Consider the following 13,748-nt stretch of genomic DNA (forward strand, 5'->3'; position numbering starts at 1 on the left):
AGCTTTAAATGGTCCCTGCAAGCGCTGGAGCTTGTTGTCTGTCTGATGGTGCCATTAAGACAACGTCAGCAAACATAAATGTGCTTATTATTATGTAATCCAAGAGGTGCACAGATGCATTCGGCATGGGTTACAGTAGGTGGAAGTTGTGTAAACATATTCTTTAGACCATGCTATCCATGTTTGCTATATTTATGAAGCGTAGCTCCTGATGGGTAGAACTGAAATTATAATTATTTAAACCATAAGGTCCTTCTTGCTCAAATCACAGAATTTAGATTTCTTGTTTAAATATTGTTTTAAATATTCCTTAAACAGGGGCAGGTTGTTTATTAGACAAACTCATGATCAGATTATTCACTCCTGACATGACAGACCACACAAGGAGCCGATGGGAATCAGGAATGCATGAGGTAGAAGGATTTAAGAAATCTTCATGGATGTGCAGTACCGAAAGGGGAGAGCAGCAGACAATAAAATCATTCTAATATATATTTAGGGTTAGGGTTTTGTCAGCAGTGTCAGTCACAGAAAGACGGACACAGGAAGTTCACCGAAAATCTACTAAACTAAATAAATACAAATTTGTCATCTACCGGCTAACAGTAAGAGGTAAGAAGCACTTCTATTAGTGAAGAACTGGGAATTTACCTGATACCATCTTTCTTAAAAGACCAATCCCTTTATCCTGAGTCACATTTTAGCCTGGATGGAAAGACCAATGTACTTAGGCTTTAGTTTGTTGCTTCTCTATTTCTTGTTTGAATGAAGAAAATCACAGCGTATAAGGAACTAAGCTTTTCCAAAATGTTCTTGTGAGAGAAGAGGAGGTTTAGGAATGTTGTACAACTTCCATTCCATTCAGAGCATTGCTAGGGTAGCAGCAGAGCTCATCTCTATTTTTTCCTCTCACAGCTGCAGACATACATCCAGCAACTTCCTGTTCTCTCTCATCTCTTTTTTTTCTTTGCTTGTGTGACATCAAGATAACATAAACGTTTGGTGATTGATTTTTACAGTAACTTATGAGAACACGTCACTCATTTTCAAGAAACAATGTTTATTTTCCTTCACACCATGGCTATACATACAGTAACATCATCTTTTAAACAACAATCTTGTTTTCATGATACTTTCCAAAACATCAAATCAAATGACATTTACACGTCTGAAGTAATTAGACACTTTTTAATCTCTTTGCTGACAACATTTGCTTTGGTGTACTAAATTTAAATGAAACAATAAATCTCCCAACTATGTCAGTAAATACAGCCATGGTTATAAATGCTGACAGTCATCATGTGTCCTCTGTGAACAATACAGAATGCAATGTGTTGCCCTGGAACTATTGTACAACAAAGCTTTTTAAATAATGGTAACCAATGATAAGCTTTCCAAGTCCATGAATGTTGCACGCTGGTCCAAAGAGTCACCACCCCGAATGCTCTCCAAAGAACTGTAAAAGGACAAGCAAAAATGTAGGGATTGCTTGGACAAATATGTGCCTTGTTTATAGTGTTGATCAGACGATCTACAGATTATTTCACATTTGTTGGCAGGAGTACTGGTAATTTGCATCCTCTTTTCCCACGTACTTCTACCCTGGTGAGATTTTCTCAGGACGATTCCGGAGGGCTTTTTTTTTTTTTTTTTACTTTTTTATCCTCAAAAAGAGGCAGCATTTGGGGATGGTTCCTTTTTCTTTGGTACAGTGTTTTTAATGCATTTGATGACACATGGTCTGCCTAGTCCAGTTCAATTAATTCGATGATATGTTCAGCTTGTGCCTTTAAGATGTCATCCCTCTGTTGCAAAGCCTCTGCCAGCAAAGTAGATGGGACATTCACCAGAGAATGGCGCAGTTTTAACGCAGTTGAAGGAGCTTTAAATCTGTTTGTCTGCTGGTCAAATCCTGTCATCTTTTTCACAGCCTCAAGCACAGTGTTAAATTTAGAGGATTTAATCAAGTCCTTCAGGGAAACGGTGTCTTCGTCAAGATTTTTTTCGTACCAGAACGAGTCTAGCAAGTTCTTGCATTTTGTTTCGCCTGTCTGCTCGATGGCGTCCAACTTCTCCATTTTTCAGGAACATCCTCTCACCCAATGACAGAATCAGTTTGTCAGATTTTACCAGTTGTGTAACAGCATCATATGTCATGTCCTCCAGAATTTCTTGAAGTCCACTGGAAATGGAATGCTCTATTGGCAACAAGAAGGAAGAACTTGCCTGAATCATTCGTTTCACTGGCTCCTCTTGTGTCACTCGCAATTTGCATCGCCTGTGATGCTACAAGAGATTTGTTTTGACGTACAAAGTGTAACAAAACTTGCATGATGACATGTAGGTTTGTTGCCTTTTTGTTACTATTTGTCCTTTACCAGAGGATAGGACTGAAGAGTTATGATTGAAGTTTCCCTGGGTTCTTATTTTAATCAGAGGAAGATTACGCATCTTTGGTCCTTGCTTGTGTGAAAGTACATTTGCAACTTCAACTTAATTTTTAGGTTTTCCCAACCGGTCTCTTGCTAGTTTTCCAAAAGGCTTCTCACATTATAGGCAGTCATTTTTCTTGTTATAGACCTGTTGGTGTGTGGTGTTTGAGGACATTTTCTCTTGGATTTCATCCTTTTTCATCCCAGTCTTATCTGATTTTTTTCCGGGTGACTTTCTTGGGCACTTCATCATCTTCTTCAGTTGGTTCATCATCATCATGCTCTTCATCTGACATTTCAAGGGAAGGAGAAACCTGAAATACAGAAAAAAAAATTTAAAAAATGAGCACCACAAAATGTCTCAAAATTTTTTGTTACATAGTTTTAGCACATATTTAAAATCACTATATACCAGACACATTCCCCCCAAAAAAATCCATAATTACCATTTCAATGACAGATATATCATCTTCAGTTCGAGAAGATGAATCTTCCATCACCACGTCACAAACATTTACTGGTTAATCACTCTCACCACTATGTCAGATCCTCTGATTTTTGAGTAGAATAATTGGATATGTGAGTTTTGACCTAAAAAAAAAAAAACAATGCATAAATTGAGGTTTTAAATAATGTTGATGAACTTTTTATTGTTTGTTTAATCCAAGTAGATATCTAAATGATTACTTTAATTCCATTGTTATTACTGTTGTAGTTTGTGACTCCCTTGAAATCAGTGTTGTGTATGAAACCTGTAAACAGATAAGAGACATTTACCATATTAATTCTATTTAGGATGACATTTACCCTATAGGTTCAATCTTGCTATATTAACTACAATGTATATATGTATCATTTTTATGCAAAGTTAAATCTATGAGGTGAGGAAGTGTCCATCTTGGCACATACTTGTGATGGCTTGCAGGCATTCTTCAATGGCAGGACGGTTTTCGGTCGATTGAATCAGCATTCTGGCAATGATACCTTGATGCCTTTCTTCGCACTGAAGAGTGAAGTTACCAAACTGAAACCAAAGCTAGAGATTTTAAAAGAACATAGCAATGTGATATTAAGATTTTCAGAGCAGTAAGTAGGTAGGAAGTTTTTTTTTATCAGTAATTCTTCTTTTTGTTTGTCTTATTGATCACGTAGTTAAGATATAAGCTTCCAGGCAGTTATTATAATCTAATGTACAATTAATAACATTACATTTGTAGTTTATATTTAAAAGTATAACATTAATATGTGATACCCCGCAGGGAGATGTAATACTTTTACATTATTTTAAAAAATCTTACTGACTTTGTAATGATAAAAAAAAGAAACATAGTTGCCTAAATTAATCTATTTACTATTAAAAGTTGCATAGAGCAACAGTAATACCCCTGTGTGTATACATTAGTATTTACAATATGCCCAATTACAGAAAAGAAATCCTTTAGAATTTAATTGACATTGTTGTAATAAACATTTACTCTAAAATCAATGCCATTAAGACTCATTAGACCAGAATAAACTGTAGTTGCAGAAGTTTTTAAAGCAAAGCCTCAAATGAAAGGTTTTGCCTTTGATAACTGAATAATGATGAGGAAATACGAAATCAAAATCACAAGTTGACAAAGGTTCAATATGAAATGTACATTCCTCATTCTTATTTTACACTCGCACAGCAAAATGTGAGACTCCCTAATTTGAAATGAAAAATAAAGACTTTTTTTTTTTTTTGTGAAATGAAGATGCATATAAACACCAAACAGTTACTCCTGAAGTTACAGTAAAAAATAGATAAATGCATGATTTTAATGCCTGCAACCAAGTGGAAAAAAAAAAGCCCCTGCAGGACATTTAACAGCACATTGTGAAAACGGTGTGTGTGAATTGGGCATTGAAGTACCTGCTCCTGTGAGTGGTGGCGCTGCTGAGTGTGCATATTCACACTTACACACATGCTGGGTCCCACTTAGCAAGCATTCTAAAACCTCACCAAAAGGTTTTAGACGTTATTTTTAGCATGTTCTGAGGCGTGAATAAGTAGGTACCGCAAAAAATGTCCCCACTTGGCTATGAGCTCCCAACTTGGTGAGTGTGTAACAAAGTCGATGGGCCACTTGGATAGTACACACACACACACACACAATGGGGGGTGGATCTATTCTGAATTCATGTGCACCAGTTTGTAGAACTCGTAATCAAACACGTACCCTGCGCCTGCACGTCTGACACTACATCTCCATTTCCCATAGACTTAGAAAAAAAAAAAAACACTAACCGGAGGTGAAGACAGATGGACAGGCACTCTTCTGCTGAAATAGAACGCCTGTAGTTGGGGTCCTGGTAGGAGATGCGAGCGCCAATACGGGTCAGCAGGTCGTCAAACTGGTCACGGGAGAGACGGAAGTAGCGCTAAAAGAGACTCTCGTCCGAGCGCAGCTCTGGTGAATCCAGAAACAGCACCGAGGCGCAAATAAAACCAAGCCACTCTCTGGATAATGTAGTGCCAATGAACGGGGGTCGGAGGTGGCGTGTTCAGCAAGGAACTCCAAACTTTATTCTCCATTCAACCACACTTCTCTATAGCCCTCTGACATCACAGTGCACACATTGAGTCACAGCAAAATACAACACAATAATGTTCCCCACCACTTCAGTCACTGGGTGAACTATGAACGTAACTGATCGCCACAATATCATCCATTGTATGAACACCACCGGCAACAGAGAAACCCCTCCCCTCAACGCGCATCTTCGATACTGGTGACAAGCGTCTTATTCAATGAGCACAAGCTTCCAACAAGCACGATTTTGACGCCCGAAACGCGTTTGGTGAGAACGTACCATTAGGCATTTCCCAGCAAGCTAGTGCCTATATAGAAAAGAATAAGGTCATTCTACAGGGTCATATCTCTAACCTTAGCTCAGCACCAAATAGCTCTAGAAATAGATAGAGAAAAAGACAACCTATCAATCAGTGAAACAGGGAGCTTGTTGTCTTGACCCCCAAGTTTAAATGCATCTCAATGGTGCACTTACTCAGAAATGAAGGCCTCTAAACTCTTTGCTGTGATGTATTGAAAACAGTTAACCTTTGTTCAAAAGAGGCAAGGCAAGGCAAGGCAAATTTATTTATATAGCGCATTTCATACTCAAGGCAACTCAATGTTCTTTACATGATAAAACATTCAATTGTTTAAAATCAATAAGAACATTTAAATCAATAAGAACATTTAAAATCATCAGTAAAATCAATTAAAATCATCAGTAAAATCATCATTACATCAACAACATGACAAAAAATCTATCTCTCAATCATATGCAGTAGAGAAAAAAAGTGCCTTTAACTTTGATTTAAAAATGTTCACATTAGATGCTGACTTCAGCTCCGCTGGCAGTTTGTTCCACTTCTTTGCAGCATAACAACTAAAAGCAGCATCACCATGTTTACTGTGAACTCTGGGCTCCACTATCTGATCTGTGTCCATAGATCTGAGAGACCTGCTGGGTTCATACCTGACTAACATGTCACTGATGTATTCTGGACCAAACCCATTCACAGATTTATACACCAGCAGCAGAACTTTAAAGTCTATTCTGAGGCTGACTGGGAGCCAGTGTAAAGACTTTAAAACTGGAGTAATGTGCTCTGACCTCTTTGTTCTGGTTAAGACCCGAGCTGCAGCGTTCTGAACCAGCTGTAGCTGTTTGATGCTCTTTTGGGGGATTCCTGTCAGAAGACCATTACAATAGTCCAGTCTGCTGGAGATAAAAGAATGGACCAGTTTCTCCTGGTCTTTCTGAGCCATTAAACCTTTCACTCTGGAGATGTTCTTTAGGTGGTAGAAGGCTGTTTTTGTGATAGATTTGATCTGACTGCTGAATGTAAGATCTGAGTCAATCAGAACACCAAGGTTTTTGACTTGGTCTTTAGCTTTTAAAGATCGAGACTCAAGATAATTGCTGACAGCAGTCCTCTTTTCCTTGTTACCAAAGACAATCACCTCCGTCTTTTCATGGTTTAGTTGAAGGAAGTTTTCACTCATCCAGCAGTTTACTTTTTCTAAACAGTCACACAACACCTCAATGGGAGTATAAACCTTGTAATATCAAGATGTTAAATACTTTGATATACATCATGCGTTAACACGTTTGCAGACGCCACACCTGGATGACACCTAACAAATGTAAATATATTAGTCACACGTAGAAGCAGGTGTGGCGTGAGTGAAGCTACAGTGGTCAGACGCACTTCACTATCAAGCACCGTCTGCGTGACATGTAAACACTTGGAAAAAAATTGCTCGGCGTGTACGTGCTTGCAGGTCAGTAAGCTTGTGTGAGTGTTGAGTATGGGGGGTGGATCTATTCTATGTACCTGCCACTACACCCAACTACTTTAATTTGGTAAGTTTAGTGAAAGTTAGGCAGGCATGTACACGTGCGATGGACTGGTGGGCATGGGTTTAGAATGGATCCACCCCCCATATACACACACACACACACACACACGCACACACACACACACACACACACACACACACACACACAATGTATTGTGAATATTCAAGCTGTGTTTCAATGATAACAGGTACTTGTGGGCTAATTGAAACCATAAAATATTACTCTCTCTCACACACACGCTCGCGCGCACACACGCAGAGAGAGAGAGAGAGAGATAAGCTGCAGACAGTAAATCAGAAATCTGATTGGACAGCTCAATAACCATCCCCCCCACCCCACCCCCAATGTCATCACTAATTTGCTGAACAGACACACATGTTTTGTGTTTACTGCTTTATCTTCTCTTTCCCATTATTCTCCACCCATGCTTCTTCTATTTTACTCCCTGCACCAAATCAGGATTGATGGAATGTGTCCAAGATTTGCATAGAAAAAAATGTGTGAAGGAAAAAGCAGTGAATTTAAGTTTAATTTTATGATTTAGGTTTGTACAACCAAAGTAAAAGCATCACCCATTGGTAAAATTTAAATATTCTGCTAAAGGACTTCAAACCTTATTCACAGTCATCTCAGCACAACATATATTTAATTTTAGAATAGTTTAAATCTGGTATACTCTGCATTACACTGCACATACATAGTTGACAGAATGATCAGTTTTAGGGTACTGTATGTTAAAATACAAACACAAGTTTGTTAGTCTTATTTTTAAATGTGTGCAATATAATGATTCAGTTGTTAATAAAAGCTTGGGTGAGGTGATGCCGTTTCAACATGAACTTTTTGGGAAGTTTGGACATGGTTTTAGATGAAAAACAAAATTATCAGGGCAAGTTACCGTGGTAACTGAGCTGTGGAGCTGTGACTTATTTTGGTTTTGGTTGGTGACACCAGTGACGAAGGTTATTTATTTACAGCAGACACATGGGTCAGTGGATGGTAAAATGACCACAGCTCAAAAAGGACCTCAGTGTGTCAGGAACTAGGATCATTCCATGTCATTTAAAACACATTTTTAGGACATCCCACGCACATTGATCTCAAAGAATTCAAACGAAAAAAATGAATAAACATCAAATGATAAGAAGACACAGAGCTACAAGGGCCTCATGTAAAGGATTTCCAAAATCGGCGAGTGGTGAAATAACCCAAAGTTGGGGTTAAAAATAAAAATAAAGAAGTCTTGGTTCTGATTGGATTAGTGAACTTTGTTGATTCAGTCATAGCAGAAAGGAATCTGAACAATAGGTTAATCTCTCAAGCATTTTACATCATAGTAGTGTAACAAAGCAGGAACCTATTTTTCTGGTGATGTGCTAGACAACATCAACATAGCAAGAGGGGCCATCCACACTAGGGCCCCTCTTGGGTATTTATTGTTGATGCGAGTCTGCCCATGTAGAAAATAAATAGATAAATCTTATAAAGTTTGTAGCTGATTTATCGGGAAGTTGTAAGTATTGCATATGCCAGTCAAATCAGGTGTGAGATCCGAAGTAAATTTGTACAATATTATACATGTCCACCGGGATGTATAGAAGATATATTTTTTATATCCTGAGAGAATAGGTAGAGGTGTAATACTATACCAAACTTCGGTTACCTATGTATTACCTTTTATTTTACTAACACTTTATTTTATTTAGATTTATCTTGTGTTAAGTATAGATTAACTATTTTCTTTAAACTGTGTTCCAGTTGTAATATACTATGTGGAAGTTCTAGTCCAGGCTTGGTGCTTTGTTTTATCAGTAATTATTGGTATTTGTCATGTTGTATTCTCTCTGTTTTGTTTACTACCTTTTACATTCTAGGTTGCCGTTTAAAATGTGGCCAGTCACACCAGATGAAAACTAGCCTCTTTTGGCTAAATCTGGCTCATTTAAAGCATGTCCATTCATTAATGTGCATTGTCCCTTTTAAATAATCAATAAATACAAAAAATGTGACGTAGTTACCGAGTTATTGGAAGCTGAAAAGGGAAGAAAAATAAGGACGAGCAAAAATCAACATACCTCCCTCACTAAATTGGTCATTTCTCAAAAAGTATTCATCCGATCAATCTAAATGTACAGTGTGCCTATTGAATAATGAAGAAGGTGTTGGTAAAAAATGACAATTTTTTTAGACCGAAGTGAGTAATGACATGCTTGCACTGCTGCGTAACGCATGATGTTGCAGAGAAACGAATGTATAGTTGTGTTTCTTGAATAGTTTCTTGTCTGTGTGCCCCTGCAGTGCCCGGCGCTCCTCCTCAGAACATCACGTTAGAGGTGGTCCTGTCCCGGGTGAGTTGAAACGCAGACACTCCAACTTCTACACTAGACTACATCATAATTCCTTTTTTGTAAATGAATGTAGACCCTATCCCAAAGTGGGGTACGGGTACCCTCAGGGGTATAGAATCACAGAAGTTCCAAAATTAAAAGGAAAAATATACAAATGTATTCTTTTTCAATTTTTCTGTTTTGTCTCTTTTTCCATTTGCGTTTTGACATTGCTTTTACTTCATGACTCAAGCTGTCGGTAAAAGTAATGTCAAAGCATTGACCCGCCCACTTGCAAGGGCACAAAATGGAAAAAGAATATGACTACATTTGTATGTTTTTCCAATTTTGATTTTCTTTAAATTTCCACATTTTTATTATTGATTCTCTTTATATTTCCAAATTGTTATTATTGATTCTTTTTATATTTCCACATACATTTCCTTTCAATTTTGGCACTCCTGTGATTCCATACAGGGGTACCCAAATTGTCATAGGGGATACATTAATAAAAAAAAAAAATTGGAAACCATATGATTTAAATCGACCAGTAGTCAGGAGCCTCCATGCATTGCCACAAAGTAAACATTAGCTGATGTAAGACTACCCATGGTTACAGATTAAAAAAATTAATATTATTATTATTATTATTATTATTATTATTATTATCATACAGTATGTGGTTCCTCAACAGGATAGGTGAAATTCAGACACATTTTATACACTGTATATGACATTATCAGTGGTTCCCAACTTTTTTGGACCGTGACCCCATTTTAATATCCCACATTTTTGGACTCTCCAGACTTTTTTCTTTCTTTCTAAAATTAGCTTTTGATCATGTTTGTTGGTGCCATAATTGGTGCACAAAACGACAGCTGAGATATGTTTATAACTAGATTTATATTTGAGAACGTGAAAGTATAGAATGTAGTTGTTTCAGACTGTTTAGTGTATGGTGTTGTAATTTGAAAACAAATAATAATGAAAACATTTTTAAAAATATGTTTTCAATCAGTATTTATTGTTAATATTATAAATTATTAGACGATTCAGGACCCCATATGAATTCCAGGCGACCCAACATGGGTTCACGATCCCAAGGTTGAAAAACTTGCATGAAATTATTATGTTTTTTAAGTGTGCAGTGGTAGGAGTACATGGCTTCAGCTTAAATGTCTGAAAGGGTACGAGACTGGTGAAAGTTTGGGAATCACTGGTGTAGACTAATTGTAAAGTTTGTTGTTGAACAGACAGATCTGTGTCCCTGTACTCAGAAATAAAAACTCAATGGTGGATTTTACAGATTTCCTCACATTTAAAGTTTCCAAAGGTTTTCTCTCTGACACACATCCAACGCTGACAGATCCATCAGTCAGCAGCTCCCAGGAGATCTGACCTGATTTGATTGATAAATAGCATCCTGAAATGTATATTATTACATTAACTTTTAATTCCCTCTGGTTAACATTTCAGATATTTACTGCTTGTTTGATTTATGTGGGCTAGGGGCCTTCATATCATTTCTATCATTTATCATCCAAAGGAAATTAAAGGCATCAAAATACCAGGCCAAGTGTTTCAAGGGGTTTGGATAACTTTTCCATGTTTGTGCTGAACACTAAGTTGTACACACTTTATTTTTAAACTTTAAGAAATATGGATTAGTGAGTTTAAAGGGATCCTCCACTGTTTTTACAAATGTGGCTAAAACCTTTGAAATGTCCTCATTAGAAGATGTATGCCAAACAAAACACATTATTTTTCACCATATGAATTTATTAACTTTTAAAAAATGGGACTATTTTACCGTTCTAAAGCCTGTATGCTGCCATGTTGAAATGACGTCAACGATGATGTGAATCGTCCATTGAGTTCCATAGGAGTAAAGCATACAGGATCATTTAGCAGCTTTTACAGTCAAAATTACAACTTATGTGGTTTTGGCTTACTTCAAAAATCAGTAAATGTTCAAAAAAGTCGATGTAAACCTCTTTTGTTTACCAAAATTTGATAAACAAAATCTGTGAGCCGAAAAAGTCTGTGACCACAGGGGGCGACAGTTCTGTCTCTGCTGTTTCATAGACGCCCAGAAGAAGAGAAGAAGAGCTTCGTGCATGTAAATACAGGCAACCAGGATTGACTGCTGCTCATTAATGCCGACCAAAATTGATTTGAATCTGTCTGCTGCAAAGAACCAGCATTCTTGTCAGAAATGGTTGAAGGTATAGTTTAATCATCAAGATTTTTTGCTCTTCTTCATGCTGTCTATGAAACAGCAGAGTTGGAACTGTCGTTCCCTGCGGTCACAGATTTTTTTTTGGGTCACGGATTTTGTTTATCAAATTTCGGTAAACAAAAGAGGTTTACATCGACCTATTTAAAGGTCCCATATCGTGCTATTTTTCACCCATCTCCATTTGTTCTAAGAACCCCAAAACATAGTATTTGAGGTTTATTTTCCCAAACTCGCCTGTTTTCCAGAGTTTTAGCCTCTGAAAAGTCACTTTCTGAGCAACTCTACAAACAGGCTGATTTGCGGCCTACTTATGCATATTCATGAGTGGGCGTTTCTATAGACGGAACACTGACTTCCTCCTCCCCACACGGTGACGTAGGGCCAGAGGATGGCCTCCCTCTCTGTAGCCGAGCTCATGCTGCTTTATAAACACAAGACAAAGCGTGGGGGCGGGGCGTTCACTGGTACATACGTACATAGCACTGCGCGAAGGACGCTGACATGCTCACCTTCGTGGGCGTGTCTGTTTACATGTCAATCACGGTAGAGAGCTTCCTGGAGGCGCGGCTTCTCCAGCTCAGTGCCACGTCAAATTCGTCATCAAAGTGGGAACACGTCATCAAATTGGAGTGAGGTGTTTGCTCACCCTGCAGTAAGAAAGGAGCAAATCACCCTCTAACTAATGATTGAGGGAATCAATGAAAATTTTGGCATGTGTATGAAACTTTGGGCATGTGTATGAAGCCCAAACAGCACTTTTATCATGTTTAAAGCACAGAAAAGTCGATTTAGCTTAATATGGGCCCTTTAAAAGGCCCATATTATAAAAAAGTTTTTTCTCCATCTATAAACTAGTCCTCCCTGATCCTGACAACTCCCAGAATGAGGAAAACCAGCGATTCCTGCACGATCTCTGCAGCCCACCCACTGATAACACGGCCCTCCTTTGTGTGTCCAGCGGTGAGATATCAGTAGTGTTTCACAATGTCGTCACTCAGAGCTAGACATGCAAATTGCTCTGTTGTTAGTTGTACAAATCAACACAAGTGTCTCCAGTATGTTCTGTCCCAGCTACAGAAGTAGGCGTCGACAGACATTTAAAGGTGCAGGCACAGAAACAGCCTGTTCTCAGGACAGCTCAGCAGAGCTCATTTGAGTAACTTTTAGACAGTTGAAATTTAAGACCACGGATGGGTTTGGGGCAATGCATATTGAATACACTGTTGTTCAACCTTTGACAGCTTTTATTTGATTTATTTTTAGATTTTTATAGCAACCCAAAGCAGCACACGTTGTCATTTTGACTGAAAAAGCTGCTAAATGATCCTGAATGCCTTCACTCCCATAGAACTCGATTGACTAAAATGGGCAATTTGTATCATCAACGACCTCATTTCAACATGGCGGTGCACAGGCTCTTAAATGGTAAAGTAGTCCCATTTTTAAAAGTTAATAAAACAAAAATGGTGCAAAATAATGAGTTTTGTTAGCCATAGATCTTCTAATGACATATCAAAGGTTTTTGGCCACATATGTAAAAACACCAAAATCACTCAGCTTTTCTGCAGCCTGTTATTGTGGAAAGAATTTTTTCTGCTTTGGTCAAACTTCTGCTGTCAAAGTGACTTTTTCAATATTTCTGACAATTTCCTTTCTTGAATTCTTTCCCGTGTGTGTGTGTGTGTGTGTGAGGGGTGTGTGCTTGACTGTTATGAACATGAGTGTACAGTGTGTCAGTCAGAAGGCATCCGGCCCAGGTCAGTATGTCTGTGGCTGTCTCAGGTTGGATCAGGGGCGAAGTGAGTGGTTGTCTGGCTCGTTTTATTCACTGCGAGCTTCTTTGCAGCCTCGACACTTTCTGAGCGTTCCTCTCACAGCCGTTCAACCTCACATTGAGCCGTTTGTAGCAGTGAGTCGTGAGTTAATTTGTAAAACCTGGGGACTTGTCTAAACCATAATTAAACAGACCAGCCAAGCTCAGTGCAAAGTGATCATCTGACTGCTCAGAATGTAAAATGTTTTTTTGTAGAGTTAATTATGGAGTGTCCCATTAAAATGCTTTCAGTGTAGACTTCCCACATCTCTTTACGCAGCTAATATACTTCATCACGCTTCTGTGTATTGAATTTGAATTTTCTACCTTAGATATCTACTGTACTGCATTTATTACTATACTGAATAAGAGTACAGTATTTAACCAAAAACAGATCTTCATATGCTACATTACTGAATTTGTTGAATTGAATGTTAAATTCTTTAAACCTATGTTAATAAGTTAGATAACACAATTGATTTAATTGGCGTGGATTTTGTTTAAATATTCTCGAACCAATGTTTTGCATCAGTTCAACTTAA

At 38.0% G+C, this 13,748-nt stretch overlaps 1 protein-coding gene across 2 annotated transcripts in view; it reads left to right on the plus strand.

The window, feature by feature from the left end:
• The window catches only part of dcc (DCC netrin 1 receptor), a 400,100-nt gene that overhangs the window by 255,303 nt on the left and 131,049 nt on the right, over positions 1-13,748 (plus strand). For both annotated transcript variants that reach the window (XM_028463510.1, XM_028463511.1), the window contains one exon: positions 9,126-9,175. In XM_028463510.1, coding sequence (XP_028319311.1) covers positions 9,126-9,175 — 50 coding nt within the window. The remainder of the gene's footprint in view (positions 1-9,125; positions 9,176-13,748) is intronic.

The sequence above is a fragment of the Gouania willdenowi genome, chromosome 12, assembly GCF_900634775.1.
Source record: "Gouania willdenowi chromosome 12, fGouWil2.1, whole genome shotgun sequence".
NCBI lineage: Eukaryota > Metazoa > Chordata > Actinopteri > Blenniiformes > Gobiesocidae > Gouania > Gouania willdenowi.